This window comes from Arctopsyche grandis, chromosome 8 (assembly GCF_051622035.1).
Source record: "Arctopsyche grandis isolate Sample6627 chromosome 8, ASM5162203v2, whole genome shotgun sequence".
In the NCBI taxonomy this organism is placed as follows: domain Eukaryota; kingdom Metazoa; phylum Arthropoda; class Insecta; order Trichoptera; family Hydropsychidae; genus Arctopsyche; species Arctopsyche grandis.
In genome coordinates, this window is record NC_135362.1 from 29898808 (window position 1) to 29919917 (window position 21110).

General features: G+C 39.7%; 3 protein-coding genes across 3 annotated transcripts in view; 2 read left to right on the plus strand and 1 right to left on the minus strand.

The window, feature by feature from the left end:
- LOC143916109 (uncharacterized) overlaps nt 1-21110 on the plus strand; it is a 373187-nt gene that overhangs the window by 44914 nt on the left and 307163 nt on the right. The window lies entirely within an intron of this gene.
- On the plus strand, nt 468-13171 carry LOC143915936 (uncharacterized). The gene is made up of 21 exons (XM_077436756.1): nt 468-1140; nt 3987-4106; nt 4181-4309; nt 4383-4692; nt 4736-4942; nt 5030-5142; nt 5222-5391; nt 5453-5520; nt 6862-7006; nt 7077-7212; nt 7287-7459; nt 7526-7672; nt 7750-8155; nt 8900-8968; nt 9045-9183; nt 9253-9971; nt 10046-10166; nt 10246-10328; nt 11353-11418; nt 11504-11600; nt 11682-13171. The coding sequence occupies exons 1-21, from the start codon at nt 499-501 to the stop codon at nt 11846-11848; spliced, it is 4227 nt and encodes a 1408-aa protein (XP_077292882.1). The 5' UTR covers nt 468-498; the 3' UTR covers nt 11849-13171.
- LOC143915937 (E3 ubiquitin-protein transferase RMND5B-like) lies at nt 13201-19398 on the minus strand. The gene is made up of 9 exons (XM_077436757.1): nt 19092-19398; nt 18870-18959; nt 16293-16486; nt 16058-16215; nt 15895-15992; nt 13747-13897; nt 13549-13666; nt 13336-13478; nt 13201-13270 (listed from the first exon to the last, which is right to left on the minus strand). Exons 1-9 carry the CDS (start codon nt 19396-19398, stop codon nt 13201-13203), a joined length of 1329 nt encoding a protein of 442 aa, XP_077292883.1.

Sequence of the window (21110 nt, forward strand, 5' to 3'; positions counted from 1 at the left end):
CGCCGTATCGTCATGGCCTCTCATGTATAAGTAAGCCGATTTTGCCTTGCACTCGGCCAAATTGCTGTAAACGTGACGTGACTGCGACGTGTAGGTAGATATGAATAGAAATGTAATAAAATAACATATTTGAAACGGAGTCGTGCAGTGCTGTTAAGTATGAACAGACCTTAATTGGTACCGAATCATATGAGTCGGGCGTGTGTCTTGACTTCCGCCGAACCCCTGAGACTGACTCACCGAACCCCTGGGGTTCGATCGAACCCAGGTTAAGAACCACTGATCTATATGTGAAATTTTTTATAAATGGTTTATCTTTTGAATAATTATATTTTATTAAAACTGCAAAAATTCCAAAATAAATAATTAAATAGAAAGTTGTGCAATAAATGTGATAGTTGTGTAAATAGATAGTTTATGCCGTTGGTAGCAGTGCGTGTTTTGATGTTTGACAGTTGAGTGACAGCTGCGAAGACATTGAGAGGAGAGGAAGGGGAGATGTCGATGTCCGGTTCGGGGGGCTCGGGGGGCTCGGATTCGGGGGGCTCGGAATCGGGGGGCTCCGGGGGCTCGGGCTCCGGAGATTCTGCGTCGGGGGACAGCGGCGGCGGTGGCGGTGGCGAGTCGGCGTTCGAATGCGCGGCGCTGCTGGGCGAGCGGCTGTGTCTGCCGGCGAGGTTGTGCCACGAGGGGCGCGCCTTCCGCGAGGCGGTGTCGCAGGTGGCGTGGGATTCCCTCAGCGAGGCCGCCGTCGCCCACCTGCGCCGCTTTCTGCCCGACTTCCCCTCCGACGACGACCGCCAGAAGGAGCTCACGCTGCAGCGGCTGTTCGCGCGCGACAACTTCCACTTCGGCTCGCCGCTCGCCACCTTCGAGCGCCGCCTGCTCGACGGCGCCTACCGCCCGGAGATGGCGCGCCTCGACAGAGCCGCGCGAGGCCTGCGGGCGAGGCGGGCGGCCCGGCGCAGGCGGCGGCGAGCCGTCAAGGGGGCGCCCGCTCTCTTGGCCGCTCGAGAGCGACTCCTGGCCGTGGCCAATGCCCTGCCGCCGCCTCCTCCGCCGCCCCCGCCGCCGCCCCCTGCCAAAACTAACCGAACCTCCGCCCTCTTGGACGCCACCGTCAAGTACAGATATTTTGAGGTACAACCACTTTTATTCCCATCACCTTTCTGAAAATTGACTTCACTTACAATATTGATAACGTAGATCTTATATAGCGAAAAACTGTGCCAGAGACTTAGGTATACTTATAGATTCCAAACTATCATTTAGTGAACATATTAATCATATTGTCACTAAATCTTATAAACTCTTGAGATTTATCTGCCGAGTTGCGGAGCCCTTTAAGAATCCCCATACTCTGATTCTGCTCTATTACAGTTTCTTCTTCTTCTTGTTAATGCCTTGTCCGCATCCGGACGTTGGCGACCACCTCGTCGATTATTTGAATATATCCGCATCGGTCTTCAGCGGCTCGGAACAGCTCTTCGGCGCTCATATCGGTCCACATGCGCATGTTTCGAAGCCAAGATAACTTTTTCCTGCCAATCCATTTTTTTCCTTCTATTTTCCCCATGATTATCAAACGGAGAAATTCGTATTTTGGACCCCGTATCATGTGTCCGAGGTACTCCATCTTTCTCCGCTTGATGACAGAAACAAGTTCCCTGCCTCTCCCCATCATGCCGAGGACAGCTTCGTTTGATATCTTTTTGGTCCACGGAATCTTCAGCATACGCCTATAGACCCACATCTCAAAAGCTTCAATGCGGCTGATCATCTTGGTTTTCAGAGTCCACGTCTCACATCCGTGTAGTAATACTGTCCAGAAGTAGCTCTTCGCGAATCTCAACCGCGTATGAAGATTGAGATGCTTGTTTGTAAGCGCCGCCTTCATTTTTACAAATGCTGTTCTAGCCATCTCGATGCGGATTCTTAAATCTTCATCTGGGTCCATCTCTTCATTCAGCCAGGTACCCAGGTATTTGAATCTTTTTACTCTTTCTATCACCTCTCCATCCAAGGTTAGATTCCCGGTGTCTGTTTGCATTCTATCTACTATCATAAATTTTGTCTTCTTTAGATTTATGCGCAGACCTCTTCGATTGCTTTCTTGATGTACACGGTCTAGAGATCTTTGCAGGTCTGCTAAATTTTCAGCGACTAGTGCCGTGTCATCAGCATATCTTATATTGGTGATCGTCTCGCCGCCCACCTTGATGCCCTCCGCCTCTTGGAGAGCATCGTGGAAGATGGATTCGGTGTAGGTGTTAAAAAGAGTAGGTGATAGGATGCATCCTTGCCTGACGCCCCGTTCTATAGGAATCTCATCAGTGAATTGATCATCGACACATACTACTGCAGTCTGATTCCAATAAATATTTCGTAGCAATCTGACATCTCTGTCATCCAGGCCAATATTTTTTAATGTTTCCATCAGGCGAGCGTGTTGGACACGGTCAAAGGCCTTTTCAAAGTCTATAAAGCAGATGTACACCGGTTTACGGACTTCTCTGCATCTTTGGAGTAGTGTTTTCATACAGAAAAGGGCCTCTCGGGTACCCAAACCTTATTACAGTTTGGTTCGTAGTAATATGGAGTATGCCTCAATCATATGGTCTCCTTATTACCAAACTCACATTGAGCATTTAGAGACAATTCAGAAACGTTTTTTGCGCCCCAGATATCCCATAAGACTGGTCTTAAAAAACTGTTACCATCTTATAATGACAGACTTTCTTTTTTCCATATTGCAAGTTTGTCTTAGAGCAGATGGGTTTCTGATTTGTTAATTTTATACAAGATTGCTAATGGTTCTCTGGACACATCTGTTTTAAATGAGATTAATTAATGTCCGATTCACCAGATGTACAAATCTTTTGTTATCCACCAATTTGTGAAAGCAACACTTCTTTCAATAGTGCAATCGTTCGTATATGTCGTATTTACGATAGCTTAGATGATTGTCCCGACCTCTTTAGTGACTCTTTTAGTAGTTTTAGGACAAAGGTGAAGAAAATAATCTGTGGTTGATTTGCTTCTTCACCTTCATTGTCTTTCTTTTTTACTTTATCTATTTCTTTTTTTTAAATCTTGATGTTTTTGTAATTTTACTTTTTTATATTACCATGTGGTGCTCACTATAAATGGAATATTATATTTCTATTTGTGTTTATTATTATTTTTTGTCTCACTATACAACTTTCTTTTTATATTTTATTCTGTATGTGTGCCTATTTAAATAAATAAAATCACAATTCAATAGATAACCCACATACGTCTGGAAATATTCTACATCCTATAATCCTAAATTATTCCGACTTTTTTCATTTAATTTGACTAATGTTTCATTCCTTGCCCCCATTCAGATCACCACTATATAAACTTCTTTCACATTTCAATTTCTGAATCACTTTATCTCCCTTTCCCATCTTATTGGGAATGTTGCCCTCATCAAGTTCTTGTTTTCTATATTTCTATATCTAGAGATTGGCCTTCATATTCCAGAGAGTTTGTTCTGGACCCGCTATCGTCCTCTATCTCATATTCCTATGGCAAGAACTGTGGCATATTTTAATTCTCCCATTCCTCGAGGCATCAGTTTCTTAAATTCACTGGATGGTGCCATTGATATTTATCATATCTCTTTTCATTCGCTGCACCGCTTCCTCAGTTACAGGAGTCGCGACCAACTAGAGCAGTTAATAGTAATAACTGTTGAATTGTCTGTTATATTTTTATTTATTGTAAGGATTTTTAATGTCTTTTTCTTCTGTTCTTAATCTGTTTAGCACACTCGTCGCTTTCGACAATCTATTAGGCGAGTGTGCGTGATTAATTGATATAAAATAAAATATTGAAAACTAAACTTCAATATTGTTTGTTTGTAATACAATTAATCAGTTGCACAATTGCATATATTAATCGTTAACATTGGAGTGCTTCTCATCATAATGAAATTCTATTATATTAAATTATAATTTTAGGAACTCGCATCTATTCGTCGAGAAATACTCGGAGATAGTGATGGCATTTCAGAAGATGAAATCTATCCAGAAGGTCCGTCACCAAAGCTATTAAAAAAACAACATTCTTACCGAATTCAGGTATCAGTTCATATTGCATACAAATAAATAATGTGAAATTAACGTTTTCTGAAACATAATATATCGCATTTTAGAATGGATTGCCAACAATAATATCCACTCTCGGTGAGAGGCCCGATCTTATGCATAGCGTGATAACTTATAATGACGAATGGAAGAGAAAAGCTCTAGCGATACACAGACAGAGAAAAACGCTTCATCCGGTGAGTTTAATTCGGTGCATATTTCATATACATTGTTTAAATTTATCATTAATCGAGCAATTTTTTTTTTCAGAATCATTCAGAGCTATATACGGCCGGTATCACGTTGGGATCGGTCAAAAGTCGCACCGGATATAATTTTATAAAGGAAGAAATTCACATAAATTCTAACGGAATACAGGCAGTAGCGAAACCGCATCGTAATGCAAAAAAACCTAGGAATACATCTCAGTCATTATTCACCACTAGCGATAGTACATCCGATGAAGAAAACGTCAAACCAATTATCACAACTCCGTCAGTTTCCATACAGGCTTTGAGTTCGAATTTACCCCCTTCTAGTCCCGTTTCAATAAAAATAGAAAATGTTCCAGAAAATACAGGTAATTTTTTTGTTTTCATTACGTATTTAATCAAACGTGGAAGATGTCAGTCAATTTATATGGAATCATTTAGCCGTCGACGAGGAAGCTGGGCTGCAATTGGTTCAAGCGACACACGCATGCTTTTTGTCGGTTATTCGCGATCTTGTATGCAGCACTCCGAAGCATTGCTTACCTCTATCGGCTTTAGAAGGACGCGTCAGAAATTGGAGACAAAATCCAATAGCACCCCTCAATCATTGGTATTCAAGTCAGTATACATACATGTCAATTTGAAAAATATAATATAAGTTTATGGTGAACTTTCTAAACCGAAATTTCTGATACATGTATTCAGGCGTTGAAGATTGGGTTAAAGCGCTACCGTCGGCCGTATGCTTTTTAACCGGCGATACGACGTTTCAACCCGAGGACTATGTGCCTTATTTGCAATACAAACCATTGACTCAGGTGAATATCTACGAGTAAACATCTTAAATTAGAATTGTGTAGACGCACATGATTAATTTCGCGCTTGGAAACTGTACAGGTTTATCAGTGGATTGGTGCTGGACGTGATTCGGACGCGTTATTAATGCCTCTGTGCACGTTATGGCTGTCTCAACGGCAGACGGCTCCGGCTATTACTCCATCCACTGTTCGAAGCCCGTTATTGTTCCTGGAAACCGTCGAAGGACTCGGTTCACAACTTAATTCCAAGTGGGTATTGTACAAATTGACCCTAATTTTCTTTTAATATTCACTTTTATCTACATACTAGTGTTGTGTCTGTTGCCTGTCTGTTGCCTGTTGTGTCTGTCATGTGCCCGATGAAATATCATCGCATGGGTTATTAATTTTAATAGATGGTGCTAAATTATCTGAGACTATTTTTCCTACAGGAAACATTGGCAGCAAACAGTATATATAGAAGCTTTTTCTTGATCTGTTATTATGTTCGTACATTTTGTTGGCAGTGTTTTAGCTATGACGTACATATGTCATATGTACATATGGATGTGGAAGGCAACGGAAAACCACCACATTAAATGTTCCAAGTAAATATCATGATTGACAAAAGCCTCGGCCCTCAGTCCCCGGCAGGCCTTAGATGGTCAGAGGGTGCTAAGAATCTCCGGGTCAATCATGAAATTAGCAACATGGAAGTCCGAACAATGTACAAAGCAAGACAACCATGATATCCAACGAAGATATATATCATGATATCCAACCTCCTACGAGGAGAGGAATAAAAAGGAAGAAGAAGTACATATGTCGAATCGAAACGACTATTATATGTAGTACGGCGAGCGCTATCGCAAACAGACAGACACACAGAATAGCGATATTACATATATACATAAATATAGTGTAAGATAATTGATAGGCATGCGCGCGTATTATTTCAATAGTAATAAAAAGTCGAGCGCTCATTAAGAGGGCTGGACAGCAGCGCCTTGTCCATACAAACGTACTATACTTCTCCCTTCCTCAATTATGGCACTAGAGAAATTATTTTTTAATATGCTATGGATATCCACCATTGGGGTGCATCTATCGTTTTATTTTTTTGATTAATTATTTTTTATATGAGCCAGGAGCCGCCAAACATTTATAAAATCGCCTCTTTTTTACACCCACGAAACGAGTCCAGCGTGCTTATTTAACGGTCGATTTAAAAAAAAAATACGCCAATAGATGCACAGAAAGTATCTTTCTCATACCGATGATGAAATTTTTTTAAAAATTGGTCCAGTTTTGGGGGAGAAAATAGGAGAATACGAAACCTCGATTTTGTCAATTTAAAATACGTTTTATCTGGTCGAAGCACAACTGTCGCATTCACTCAATATATTTATTGATATATATTGTCGCATTCACTCAATATATATATCGAAGAAAGGAACGGTAACAAAATTGAGGTTTTGGGTATACATCCCTCTTAAACGCTCCTCGTTGGCCCACATCGAAATGTTGAATGAATGTGTGTGTGTGTGTGTCTTTAGATGTGTGTACGCTCCCGCGCAATGCATCTGACGCTGACGCTACCCGTCGCATATATACAAAATATTGTAGCGTGGACGTGTAAAAGACGCAGGAGTTGTAGTATAATGAGGTTTTTTATTGTTGTTCTGTCGACAAGTCGGGTCCGAATGAAGCACTGAACAAAACCGCCGAATACTTATACAGAGAGTTTATTAGTCGATGGGTCTTATTCATACGTTGAAGCCATTTTGGCGCGAACGCGCAATCAGACAGTTAGAGATGGTAAACCAGTATCGGTAGTATCGATCAAGCTTTCATGGTTTAAAAATGTGTTTACATTTTGCAGAAAGTTCGAACACCGTTAATTCTACTTTGTATCGGGTAATGAAATGGTAAAAGTTGTAAATTTTTATTCGCAGATGGAACAGTCGTTGGCAAGTTTCTAACGAGGAATTGGAAGCATTTCGTACGCAAGAAGTAGTACGATTCCAACGTCCACATCGTGCGTTCACTTATCATCTACCTAGAGGTCAAGTTGTCGTCGGACCTTTGAAGGTATGTACATGTATATATTTCTCAAGTTATCCAATGACCGAGTTTGCCAGATATTAAATATATTATTATATTAGGGAGTGTATGGATGTGATGAGCCTGGAGCCGGGACTGGTCGTGGAGCGAGGGGTCATTGTCTGTTGACACCTACACGTCCTCGGCACGTGACTCTCCTAGCACTGGTGAGAGATGCAGTTGCTTGTCTTCCCGGCGGTGAAGGAACTCGAGCTCATATTACAGCACTACTTAGGTTAGTAACCAATATTTCGTTAATAACCATTTAACCGGTTTTATGACGTATTTCTTCAATTTTCAGACGATCCCAATACTTAGTACCTGATGCTGGCGAGCAAGCGTTGCAAGCTGCCGTTAGTGGAGCTTTGGATCGAATGCACGGAGCTCCCGATCCTTGTGTACACTACTTGCCTGCGCGTAAAATGTGGGTTTATCTACACAGCGAAAGGTGACTATAACATAATCTACACTTTATTATATGTATGTATATGATGTTGAATTAAATTATTATTAAATTATTTTCAGAACGGAAGAGGAGTTTGAAAGATTGCACGCTGAAACGCAAGTGCAAAGTAAAACCAAATCTACAGCTGGAGTTCAACAGAAACGGAACGTAACGACATCCAAATCTAAATCGTCTCGACCCGTCAAACCCGTCGCAAACAAAACGCCGAATCCTACAGAGGTGGTAGTTTCGACTACTGCAGTTGCAGATGAAGAAGTAGATACCGAGGATGTCAATGTCGATGTCGAAGGTCCAGATGTATCGGTGGTTCCGACGCCTGTAATTAATCCAAGTCCTGTATTGTCGACTCCGATGCCGACGACGACACTGCAGATGCAACTTCAAGACAAGGTTGAAATTATAAAAGTCTTGTCGTTTAAAGGTTTATTCATACTAGCACAGCGCGTAACCACTAGTGGACTAGTGGTTAGTATATCTTGCTATGGTCAGTGTGGTTACGAGTCCGAGTCACACTGGTTGCTGCTGGCCAGACCTTGGTTTCTGAACAGGTTGGTCGTTTCCTATGAGAGTTTGCCAATTTTTCTGATTTTCATTGAAACGATTCCTGCAAAATTGGCTTTCCCTCCCCATTTCTCTCGCAAATGCTTGAGTTATTATGTTATATCTCAAAGTTCGCCGGCACGTGATTTCATACATTTGCCCGTGTCGCGGCACTGTCACGCGTATCGGCACCCAATACGCGTGACGGCATTAAATCTGGAGGAACCGTTTCAACAATGAAATCAGAAAAATTGGCAAATTCTGATAGGAAACGATCGACCTGGATTCACAAATATCCAAGTCTGACCAGCAGCATTATAGATATACTCCGAATAAATTCTTTTCAATCGAGATCAACTCACAAGATCGAACCCGGAGCCATGCTGCTGGCTATATGAATAGAAACTGTCTTTAACATGAGCTGCTGTGCTGTGCTGTAGCCATGAGCTACTGGATAGTATAAATAGACCTTAATTTTGTATTAAAACAGGTTGCTTACCAACTTGACTGTAACATTCGAGATAAATCATCTTAAAAAGTAGTATATTGTATGTACATATTTAAAATTCTTGTAGGATCATAAAAGCTGGAAATAGGTTCAAACAGACCTTACAGATTTACATATGTGCATATAACAGTTATAAAATATTAAAATAAATTGCTTTTCAGATAAACGTGGTTTCCGTAATGTCCGGTACTTCAATTTTACAACCACGAACGCCCACACTTTCGTCAGCAGTGAGTTATCAATTCAATATATCATAGCAAAGTTGATGAATATTCTTCTTGAACAATCTATTTTTCATTTCAATAGCAACAAACGATAAAAAGAAATCCGAACACCGCTCAATCCAATTCATCGCGGAGTATGGTTCGTGTTTTATCATCGTCAACCACGTCTGGAAAGTCTCTCATAAGCCCACGAGCTCTGCAGCCGTCTACACCACCACCGAGTAAATGTCATAAATTATCAGTTCGATCATATTTCCAATTCATACACTAAAACACTATTTGATTTATAGCAAGTGTAGCGAGTTCACGAGCCGCTGCTCAAACTAAAGTAGTCGTCCAAAGGCCGGCCGGACAAACGACTGGTTGGTTTTCGTGCATGATGTGTTTTCCTTTGATGTGTATATTCAGTTTATTACTAACCGTCATATTTCCAGGAGCACTCACACCCGTTCAGCAGAGACGATTGTTGGAATCTCTGATGAGACATCAAAGACAACACGGACAGCCGATGTCGCACGATCAACTTCTGCACACGATAAACTCCACGCAGAAAATGTCGTCTCCGTCTATGTCTTCCACGATTACGACCGCTCCGGCGGCCAAGTCGGCCCCGCCGGTCACTCAGACCATGCAACTGACCGGACAGACGGTACAACTGCCGTCGGGGCAAACCGTTCAGCTGACCGGGCAGACGGTGCAGTTGACCGGTCAGACTGTGCAACTGACCGGGCAGACCGTTCAACTAGGTGGGCAGACGGTTCAAATTGGCGGACAGACTGTTCAGTTGGGCGGTCAATCCGTGCAACTGGTCGGACAGCCACGGCCCATCCACGAGGCGTCCATTCGATCGCAAGCTCAGAGACAGTCTTCGCCGTTGGTAGCTAAAATCTTGACAGGCTCTCCGACTACTGGATTGAGACTGTCCGGATTGAGCTTCGGGCAACTGCAAGGCAAGCCGTTACTATTGCAAACGAGCACTCCGAACAAATCGCCGAATATTCTCTTGCAGGTTGTGTTGATGTTTTTTAAATCCTTATTATAAATTCACATAGATTCAGTAAGATTTAATTTGTTCGGTTTTAGACTTCAGGCTCAACAGTCAGCGGTGGAACTATCAATGTTGCTGGAGGTGTTGAACAAAAAACAACTGGTCCAAGACCAGCAGTTTCGACTGCTCAACACACTTTACTTCTGAGCAACATAGGTATAATATATATATATTCTTATAAATATGTACATACTTCGTATATTGGAATGTATTGATTGTGTTTTTTACTTACAAGGAGGACAAATGGTGCGTGTAGCAGGATCTGGAACACTTTTAGGACCTACTCTTCGGTTACAAACACCAAATAATCCTGTACAGGTGGTTAAAATTCAATTCCATTTTTATTGCCTTAAGTTTTTATGGATAAGTTTGTTTGGTATTAAAGTGATCTTGAATTTTTTGACAGTAATCGTTAACCCTTTGCCCGCGGCAATAAATATAGCGAACCTACGCGGCACCTTTTTCGCGAATTTGGCAATCGAGTTTTCGACCTTAAATACAGATTTTAATATTTACTCAAGTAACCAGATATGTTAATTAACACAAAGTATTATTTTAAACTATAAAATAGATAATATATCTCGTAGTTTTAGCTTAATTGTCAAATAATCATTCTTCATACAATTGAGACGTATCGTCGCCATTGTTCAACAGACGTGACGTCACATAAACGAGGTTTCAGTATGGTTCCACAAAAAACTAATTTTGACTGGTATATATTCATTTTAGGCAAATTGAATAGATGGCATTCAACTCTCAGTAATATATTCAACCAATTTTGAACCTTAAAACAGTTGAAATAGGCGCATATAAAGCTCAAAATCCCGTGCAAAGTTCAGAAATTCTATGGAAGACAGCTGCGCTACAGACTTGTCGCGCAAAGCTTCCATAGAAGACGGCCGCGGGCAAACAGTTAATAGACCCATATTTTTAACATTTTGTTATAAGTCAGGGCTGTGGAGTCGCTTAAAAATTTACCAACTCCGACACATACCTTATGCTTTGTCTCTGACTCCGACTCCAATTCCGACTTCGACTTGAACGATTTTATTGAGATCGGCTTTTCTTGCCAATGTATGAAACTGTCAGTAAATAATAATAAATAATAGCCATCTTCCAAATATAACCCAATTTATTGAATCATTGGTAATGAAATAGGTATAATTTTTATTAAAATTATATATTAAAATTTTTATTGTGAAAATTATATGCAAAAAAATATTTAGATGCTAAAACTGAATGTTCCATGTATGTATGTATGCGCTAAAATGAAACATGAAAATATTATAATTAAAATAAAATACTAGTCCCTAATAATCGTTCTTTTACATATGCTTCCTAGGGCAGTAGCGGTGTTATTCTCAGTAACGCTCTTAAACTTCAAACTGCTCCAATAAGACTGCATCAGGTATTTAAAATATTTATATACAAACGTCAAATTATATTAAAAAAAAATATATTGAATTAAATCTTATTTTCCATTTGATATTTAGAGTGTGGGAAATCCTGGAGCTGGACGAGTGCTTCTAACCGGTGGAACTCGTCTGCACGGCCTCAAATTATTACCGGTTCATCATTCAATAGCCAGGGGTAAATTTCACGTTCTGCTATATGTAATTCATTCTATAAACGAGTAAAAATTGAGATATATAAAGGCTTTTCGATTCATAGGGAGCAATGTGGGTGGTCGACAAGTGTACGCTCGCATAGTGAACCCGGCGAATGCAACCGGAACTGTACCGGCACCGACAAATCCATCCAGTGGGAACAAAGCGTCTCCTTCGGTGTCTTCAACATCTTCGACGATATCGCAAAATCCATCCAATCTGAACCGATGACTGTGTTCGGTCCATTTTACACTCAGTCTCCCTTTAGTGTTTCATTTTTGTACTACTCGAATAAGACTCGAATATTTTAATATGTGTATTGAAAGTTTTATGATACGATTTAAATTATTAAATGAACACTAGGAAAGCAAACGATGGATGTATGTGCGTGTATGTATGTAGATTCGAATAAGCAATTTTATAATTTCAGTCATAACTGAGACTGGAATTGAGAACTTGGTGATCTATACTTTCAATCGTTAAGCTTAGATCTACTTTTTATAAATGTCTCGATTTTAGAACCCTAGAAGGTACATATTTTATATGTATGTAGTTATTTTTAATGGACCTGGATGATATGTCCAAAGATACTTTCAAGATTCATTAGTCAAATTTGTGCTAACTATTGTAGTAATTATTTTGAGCCAACTAGTGATTCTGAAGTCTCGGCTTTTTCGAAATATATAATGTTAACAAAGCTATTGTGTGTGATAGAAAACCAAAGTGATAATTTACCAAATTTAATTAAAAAGGCGTATTTTTTAATACATTTGAGTACTTCAAAAATAGTTTTTAATTCGCTAATATTCAATTCGTTTCAAATATGGCTCATATTCAAGTCAATTAATGATTTTTTAATGCAATTTTGTAATTTTAAAAATCGTTCTATCTTGTATAGTAATAAGCTCAATACCAAATTCACATTTTACATATTTTTTAAACTTTTGTGAACAATTTAATAATTTTGCATCATATAAGCTTATCGGTATCCGTAAGAGTATCATATAAGCTTGGTTTCAAACTCACTACATGATTCCTAGTTTCGCAGTCACTTTCTTCAGTGGAATCTTCGCTGGAATAATTAGAGACATTGATAATTTTTCTGCTACAATACTTATGTTACAGCTAAATGTATTATAAAACAGTAGTTGCAACCATAAGAATATTATTTTCAACAAATAAAATGTAAAATATATTACCGCACATTTTAAATTAGAAGGTTTCGAGTGCCGTGATGTTTTTGTTTAAAGTCTCGGGACTCGAGACAGCTAAAAAGTCCCGGGACGTCTCGTCGCAGAATCACTAGAGCTAACACACACTGAGAGTTTGACTTCTGAAAGGCTTCCATTTTAAATAGACGTGTTTAACTTATTTTTAATGCAAAATTGATGTGATTTTATTATTTTTGTATAGGAAATAGATTTAAAAATATATTTTACCTATCCCAGTAATAATTTGACAAAGACTGTTTATTGTATTATAAATATATATATTTATGTATTATATATATTACAAAGTCATTTTTGTTAATAAAGAGAAAAAAATGTCACTATATATTAAATGTGTATGTAAATATGTCAGATTTAAATATATATTCTTTTGATTGAGTCCATTTCCGAGTACGCCGGGCAGTACGGGCATTTTATCCTGGAACTAAGCGGAATCAATTAAATAATGACAATGCATTGAACGCAAATCGGCAACGACAAATTCAACACCTGCGAATATTAGCCAGTCTTTCCATAGCAATTTTGGAAATTACGTGACCGCAACTCAAACGTACGGGAGGATTTTCTTCCGAGCATTCTTCCCTCAATATGGGACAAATCAAAGTAGAATGAAAAAAGTTGACACATTCGACCTGCTTCAAAACATATATGTAAATTCCAAGGAAACACGTTAAATAATACACGAGGAGGAAATAAACACACCGGTAATTCACCGTGCATATACCAAGGCGTGGGCATATTTGATTCTGTCATTATCTCTTGTATTTCTAATACTCTAGGCAATACTTTGCAGCCTATGTCTATGATATTTCTCAAATGGCTACAAACGTACAAATATTTAATGTTGATTACATTATTACAAGTCTTATTCCAATCTGTTCGTATGTAATATATGTATACCATTTGGGTTGAAGTTTCAAAGATTTACATATTCCTTGTAAGAGAGCTTCTTTTACACTACGCCATAGATCCATATCTTTCTTAGTCCATATGTAGTTGGGAGGTAGTGTTCTATCATCGCTAACTAAAGACGCCATTACTTCTGTAATCTCTGGAATTAAAGCAAAAAAAGTTTGTTAAAATCGTACAATGATATCATCGATTAAAAATTATAACCAGCAGAATAGACCAGTGGTTAGCATATAATGCTTTGAACAGAGTGGTCACGGGTTCAAAACCCACTGGTTTCTGCTGGCCAGACCTTTTGAAGACCAGTTTCTGTTCTATATATGTATTAATTTTTTGTTTTTCTCCCCCTCTTGTTTTATTATCTAGACCAGAGCATCGTAACCTCTGGATATTCGCGGCTATATTGTTTACGACTCGTAGAGTTTGTCAGCTACGTACGTACATACATATGCAGTCTTCATCGGCAGTCGCTAGTTATTCCGTATATGCATAGGGACAAAACACTAACTAACATCGGTTTTCTCCCTCACACGCGATCTCACTCGCACGCATTAGGCCGAAGTGTTGTTCGGGGAACACATATTACCGCGGTGCACAGGTTACGATGCTTTGATCTAGGCCATTGTGGCGCATTAGCAGTGCCGGCCTTACACCCAATGGCGCCCTCGGGCAATTTTTTCTAAACACCCTTTGAAAAAAATTATAAAAAAACTGGATTACCATCCTCCATTTTCCCCGGCCTTGGGACCTTGCTACAGTTTCAGGCAGTGTCAGCAAGAGCATAGAAACCCAAATGTTTGGATATAATTCTTGTAAATTGTGCTGTTTTATAAAATTTAATACAATGAGTGAAAGGCTTTTAAATTGATAAGTTCATTGCCAATAATATCAGATTTTGAATTCGCGTTGAGCTTAATTTGAAGATTGGCTTTTTCCAGTAGATTGTTTGAATAGAATTTGCCGAGTACAAATGTAGGGCCTTTGGCGCTCTAATTTTAATTTTAAAGCGCTTATGGAGCATTGAGCGGCGCCCTAACTTATTTGGCGCCCTCGGGCACCGCCCGACCCAGCCCCCCCCTAAAACCGGCACTGTATCCATAACGGTGACACGACAACTCGTTCACAGATTTTCCGTAAACCGAGGATGCGCTCCAGGCATTACGTATACGGCCATCTCTTTCTCACCCCGTCTGTTCACCAAGATCTCGTTTACTATGCCATTACGTATGCAGCCATCTCTTTCACAGACCGTCTGTTCACCGATAACAGACGGTCTGTGAAAGAGATGGCCGTATACATAATGCCTGGAGCGTATCCTCGGTTTACGGAAAATCTGTGAACGAGTTGTCAGGTAACCATCCATAACATATTAAAAAATAATTTCTCTAGTGCCATAATTGAGGAAGAGAGAAGTGTCATACGTTTGTATGGACAAGGCGTTGGTGTCCAGCCCTCTTAGGAGAGCTGGACAGCAGCGCCTTGTCCATACAAACGTACTATACTTCTCCCTTCCTCAATTATGGCACTAGAGAAATTATTTTTTAATATGCTATGAATATCCACCATTGGGGTGCATCTATGGTTTTATTTTTTTGATTAATTATTTTTTATAGGAGCTAGGAGCCGCCAAACATCTATAAAATCGCCTTTTTTTACACCCACGAAACGAGTCCAGCGTGCTTATTTAACGGTCGATTTAAAAAAAAATACACCGATAAATGCACAGAAAGTATCTTTCTCATACCGATGATGAAATTTTTTTTAAAATTGCTACAGTTTTGGAGAAGAAAATAGGAGAATACGAAACCTCGATTTTGTCAATTTAAAATACGTTTTATCTGGTCGAAGCGCAACTGTCGCATTCACTCAATATATATATTGATATATATTGTCGCATTCACTCAATATATACATACACTCAATATATATATCGAAGAAAGGAACGGTAACAAAATTAAGGTTTCGGGTGTACAGCCCCCTTAACGCTCTAATCTAAAATTTTGTATGGCTTTTGGCGCTCTAATTTTAAATTTTAGAGCGCCTTTGGCGCATCGTATGGCGCCCTAACTTATTTGGCGCCCTCGGGCGTCGCCCCCCCCCTAAAACCGGCACTGTAAATAAATATATGTAAAACAGAACCTGTTCGATGAGAGTCAGCATAGGGTGGGAAATGCTCTTGAGCGTAATCCACGGCTGCTTCACCACCTGCACTCAAAGCCATTTGTCGGAATACTACCCTTAAAATATCAATGTGTCAATATGGAATGTATAATATTAATTAAATAGCCAAAATAAGTCATACTTGTGAAGTCTGAACAGCAATTCCGAATGCTCGGCAGCGTCTTCTTGTTTATGTACCCATTCGAAGGCTGGATTTGGATCGTAAAATTTGAGTGATCTCAATATTTGACGCAGCTCCAGAAGCTTGTTATAAATTACATCGTTGTCTAATTTGGCCTCCTGAATACCAAAAATGGAATTTATAATAGTTTGTCGCTGATAGTTTGATTGAATGAAGCGCTGTTCTTGTACCATACTTCGACTAAAGCTATGGCAATTTCGTCGTGACCGCTTCTGATCAGGTAATGCAGTATTGCAACTTCGTGCAACACCTGATTGTCGAACGTTGCGAAAGTTTGGCTTTGTGTGACGGCTTCTGATGACTTGGTTGAAAGGCATCGGTCGATTGATCTGCCCAAGCGTGAAAAATATATGTGGCTTTCTAGATGCTCTGAAAAAACATTGAATTCACAATTATAAATAATATCTAACGTATTAAAAATTAACATATTCATAAATACAAATACATACATAGATAAAAAGGATCGGAAAAATTCACAATGGAAGAATTCTCAACCGTATTGGTATTATTTAATTACACATGTATATTTAAATTGTGCAACTTCAATTTGATAATAGTGTTACGTACACCGCCGAGTAAGTGCAATCGGATTAGGCCGAGTAGCACCCCAAAGACTGTGTGACCGTTATAATTGGTTTCAAGGATTATCTCCAGACTAAGTTCAAGTAGGCTAAACAATGGCCACCGAATTGGCGTAGTAAGCGGCAGTAAGCTCCCTTCTCAGAAGTGACCGGTAGCGTGGGACTGAGTGTCGTGGGAATACATATCCGGGTACATGCATAAACAATAGGGAAGTAACCGGACGTCGAAGATGCTATAGGGCGGGTTAAAGATCACGTCGGGGTCACCAGTTATAGGGCGGATTAAAGGTTTGGGCCGTTTCCCGGCCTATGGAAATTCAGTTGTATTTTGAAGAGGATCTTTATTACTCGATTGACACAGGTGTATTTGTATGTACAGCAAATTAGGTAGGTGATTCGCTGGAACGAGTCATGTCGAGTTCCTGAAGCTCACTGGCATCTGGGGACGATGCGCTGGTTTATAAAGGTGTTGCTTGAGCAACGTGTAGCTGGGCTGGTGAGATCGCGTTCTGCAAGATTCCAACGGGGTCGAGGTCTTCCTTTGTGTTCGATATTTGATGCGTAGTAGCGTAGCTCCTTGGGATTTCCCGTGTACTCGTGATAGCGTATCTGGAGCGAGTCGAATCGCCTTTATGGGTAAGCTGAACGAAGTATTTCGGCCACGGCTGACTTTCGTGTACGAGAACAGGACACGATGATGTCATTTGTACAGATTGAGTTCGATGAGGGAAATATCATCGACCTAGTTTCATATGGTACAAGTCGTGGTATAGCCCTACAATGCCTTGAGCGACCTGTCCTTTATAAGGAGGTACTTTGACCATATGAAGACATTCTGAGCGGAGCACTGCCAGCGTGCGTATCTCCTTAATCACCAATAAATGCTGTGAAACGACTTTGGCCTTTTACTTGGATCCTCCACCCACCCCTATGCAACAATAGCAACAACGATCATAATGGGAATTACATAATGAAAAAATTTAAGATATGTACATTTTCAATGTAATAACAAGGATTTTGAGTTACAGTTATCATTTTATGGCAAAAGTGATTCTTAAGGTGACTATCATGCTGTTTTTACCAGTACAGTACAGGTTTGTTGAGTATCTGTCCTGGTAAGTCGTGAGATAAAACCAGTATACTTTTTTATATAATAGATGGATTTAAATATACAAAGCCTTTAACGAAAATGATGTCTCCTACAAAAATATTGGTAAATTAGTCAAATATTGTCTTTGTGTACTAAAAACATATGCATCTGCCGAAGGACTTTTTTCTTCGATGAACAATATGTGGTCCAGTGATAAAACGCAATATTGAATGACCAGTTCTGTGTAGAATTTTATAAAGAAAATTAATGATTTATGTTAGTTTTTAATAATAGAAGTTATAGTTTTCAATAAATAATCACCTTATTCTTACTTAAAAATGACCCCAGTACTTTGCAAAGCAAATTATATAACAAAAACAACAACGATCATAATGGGAATTACATAATGAAAAAATTTAAGATACATATGTACATTTTCAATGTAATAACAAGAAGTTTGAGTTACAGTTATCATTTTATGGCAAAAATGATTGTTAAGATGACCATTCATACTGTTTTTACCAGTACAGTACTGGTCTGTTGATTATCTGCCCTGGTAAGAGATAAAACCAGTATACTTTTTTTTTATGGAATAGATGGATTTAAATATACAAAGCCTTCAACGAAAATGATGTCTCCAACGAAAATATTGGTACATTAGGCAAATATTGTCATTGTTTACTAGAACATATGCATCTGCCGAAGGACTTTTTTATTCGATTAACAATATGTGGTCCAGTGATAAAACGCAATATTGAATGACCAGTTCTGTGTAGAATTTTATAAAGAAAATTAATGATTTATGTTAGTTTTTAATAATAGAAGTTATAGTTTTCAATAAATATTCTTACTTAAAAATGACCCCAGTACTTTGCAAAGCAAATTATATAACAAAAACAACAATGTTTATAAGAAACAAATTTGCCGACTGAATTTATATTATATTTCGAAATTAAATTCAACATTTATTAATGCGAATTTCAATAACATTATTATTGAAACAAATTGCTACTATACATTGACTTATCTTCATAGTTTGAACGTAACAAAGTACAATAGGTTGCCGAAATGCAACAACAACCTGTAGCCACAGCTTCGGCAGCACCCCTCGAGATGTGGATGACCTGTCTGACGGCTTCGACTTGTTCAGCATTCAGATTTGTCTTCAAGTCTGAAACGGCAACATAAAACATACATCGAAAAAGATATCCGAATTGAAACGAGCATGTGTGAGAATGGAAGCGACCAATGAGAGACGAGTATTGAATACCGAGTCGAGTGGAGATTTGAAAAAGTTCGCTACCTGCTAAGAAAGAGAGGTGTTGTCTGATGACCTGGACTTGCGTCCGCGGCCGGTTGGGTCTCGACGAGGTGGAGGGCGAGGGCGAGAAGGAAGAGGAGACCGAGGCTGGCCGAGGAAAGTGGGACTGGGAAAAGGGCTGGCCCTCCTGGTCCGTCTCTATCCTGTAGAGCGTGAAGTGGCAGCGCGAGATGACGGTGGCCAGGTTGATGGCGATCGTGCTCAGCGGCGAGGAGGGACAAATCGCCCCTGAATTGTCAGCCGCCTCGTCTTCGCTGGAGCTGAGCTGGGCTCGGGCGTTAGTCCTCATCCTGCTTAAAGAGTACGACTAGTGACTAGTGACTAGTGACTAGTGACTTGTGTATGTGCTACCCAATCGTATCGTATCACAAGTACATATGTTCACTTCAAGTCGTTCGACGTCACGGCTCACGACGAATTGCCCGCCGTAGTATAATGGCTACCAACATGAATGTTTTTAACTAAAGTTCTAACATCCTATCCTGGGTAAACGGATTATTGTGCAAATTGCGATCGTGCGCACGACAATCGTTGCCACAAAAATCGCAAATACACTCGGCACTCGAGTTTTCGTTAGTATAATATTTCGCTTTCGATTGATGGAGCTGTAGGAATATAGCACATCGCGTACTATCCCTCAACGCAGTGCCGGCCTTACACCCAATGGCGCCCTCGGGCAATTTCGCCTTTAGAGCTCTAATCTAAAATTTTGTATGGCTTTTGGCGCTCTAATTTTGAATTTTAGAGCGGTGCACAGGTTACGATGCTCTGATCTAGGCCATTGTGGTGCATTAGCAGTGCCGGCCTTACACCCAATGGCGCCCTCGGGCAATTTTTTTTAAACACCCTTTGAAAAAAATTATAAAAAAACTGGATTACCATCCTCCTTTTTCCCCGGCCTTGGGACCTTGCTACAGTTTCAGGCAGTGTCAGCAAAAGCATAGAAACCCAAATGTTTGGATATAATTCTTGTAAATTGTGCTGTTTTATAAAATTTAATACAACGAGTGAAAGGCTTTTAAATTGATAAGTTCATTGCCAATAATATCAGATTTTGAATTCGCGGTGAGCTTAATTTGAAGATTGGCTTTTTCCAGTAGATTGTTTGAATAGAATTTGCCGAGTACAAAAGTAGGGCCTTTGGCACTCTAATTTTAATTTTAAAGCGCTTATGGAGCATCGAGTGGCGCCCTAACTTATTTGGCGCCCTCGGGCATAGCCCGATCCAGCCCCTCCCCCCCCTAAAACCAGCACTGCCTCAACGGTGTTGGTTCGGTGATTACTGGTCACAAAGTCACTAAAATCTCTATAACGGAACATCTGGCAGCCGAAAAGTCCATCATAATAATCAGTGGCGGCTCGTCTATATGGGCTACGGGGCTGCAGCCTCCCAGTTTAGTAAATATGCATGATATTTTTGTCATTTATATGGGTTGCTGGGCTACAACCTTACTAGTTTAGTACAAATACATGCTATTTTTGTTTGCATTTGATCACCGGTAATATCAACAGCCTGATTCATCTCTGCAGCCCTCCCGTTGGGAATTCTCACGAGCCACCATTGATACTAACGGTAACTATCATTAGATGTAGGATAGCCAAGGTGCCGCTCATTGTTCAATTGTTGTAAATCCTTTGTAAAAAAAGGTTCGGCAAACCTTTAACAATGCATTTACAACATTTAAACAATAAACGGCACCTTGGCTATCCTGGCTCTAACTATCATACTAAAGAGAACTTGAGTGCCAAATATTGCGTATTCGCGATTTTATTGGCAAAATTTGTCTTTGTGACCACCGCAATGTGACTAATAATCCAATTACCGTGGTGTCACCCTAATGGTTTCCATAGGTTTCCGGAAACCCTTTGTTAAAAATCAAAAGTTTCCTGAAACTCGTTATTTAATCTAAAAATTCATACAATTTTTGTTAAAAATTATACAAACCTTGAAAATTTTATGATCTGTCATGTATTAGTGCTTTGGATGAAAAAAAACGTATA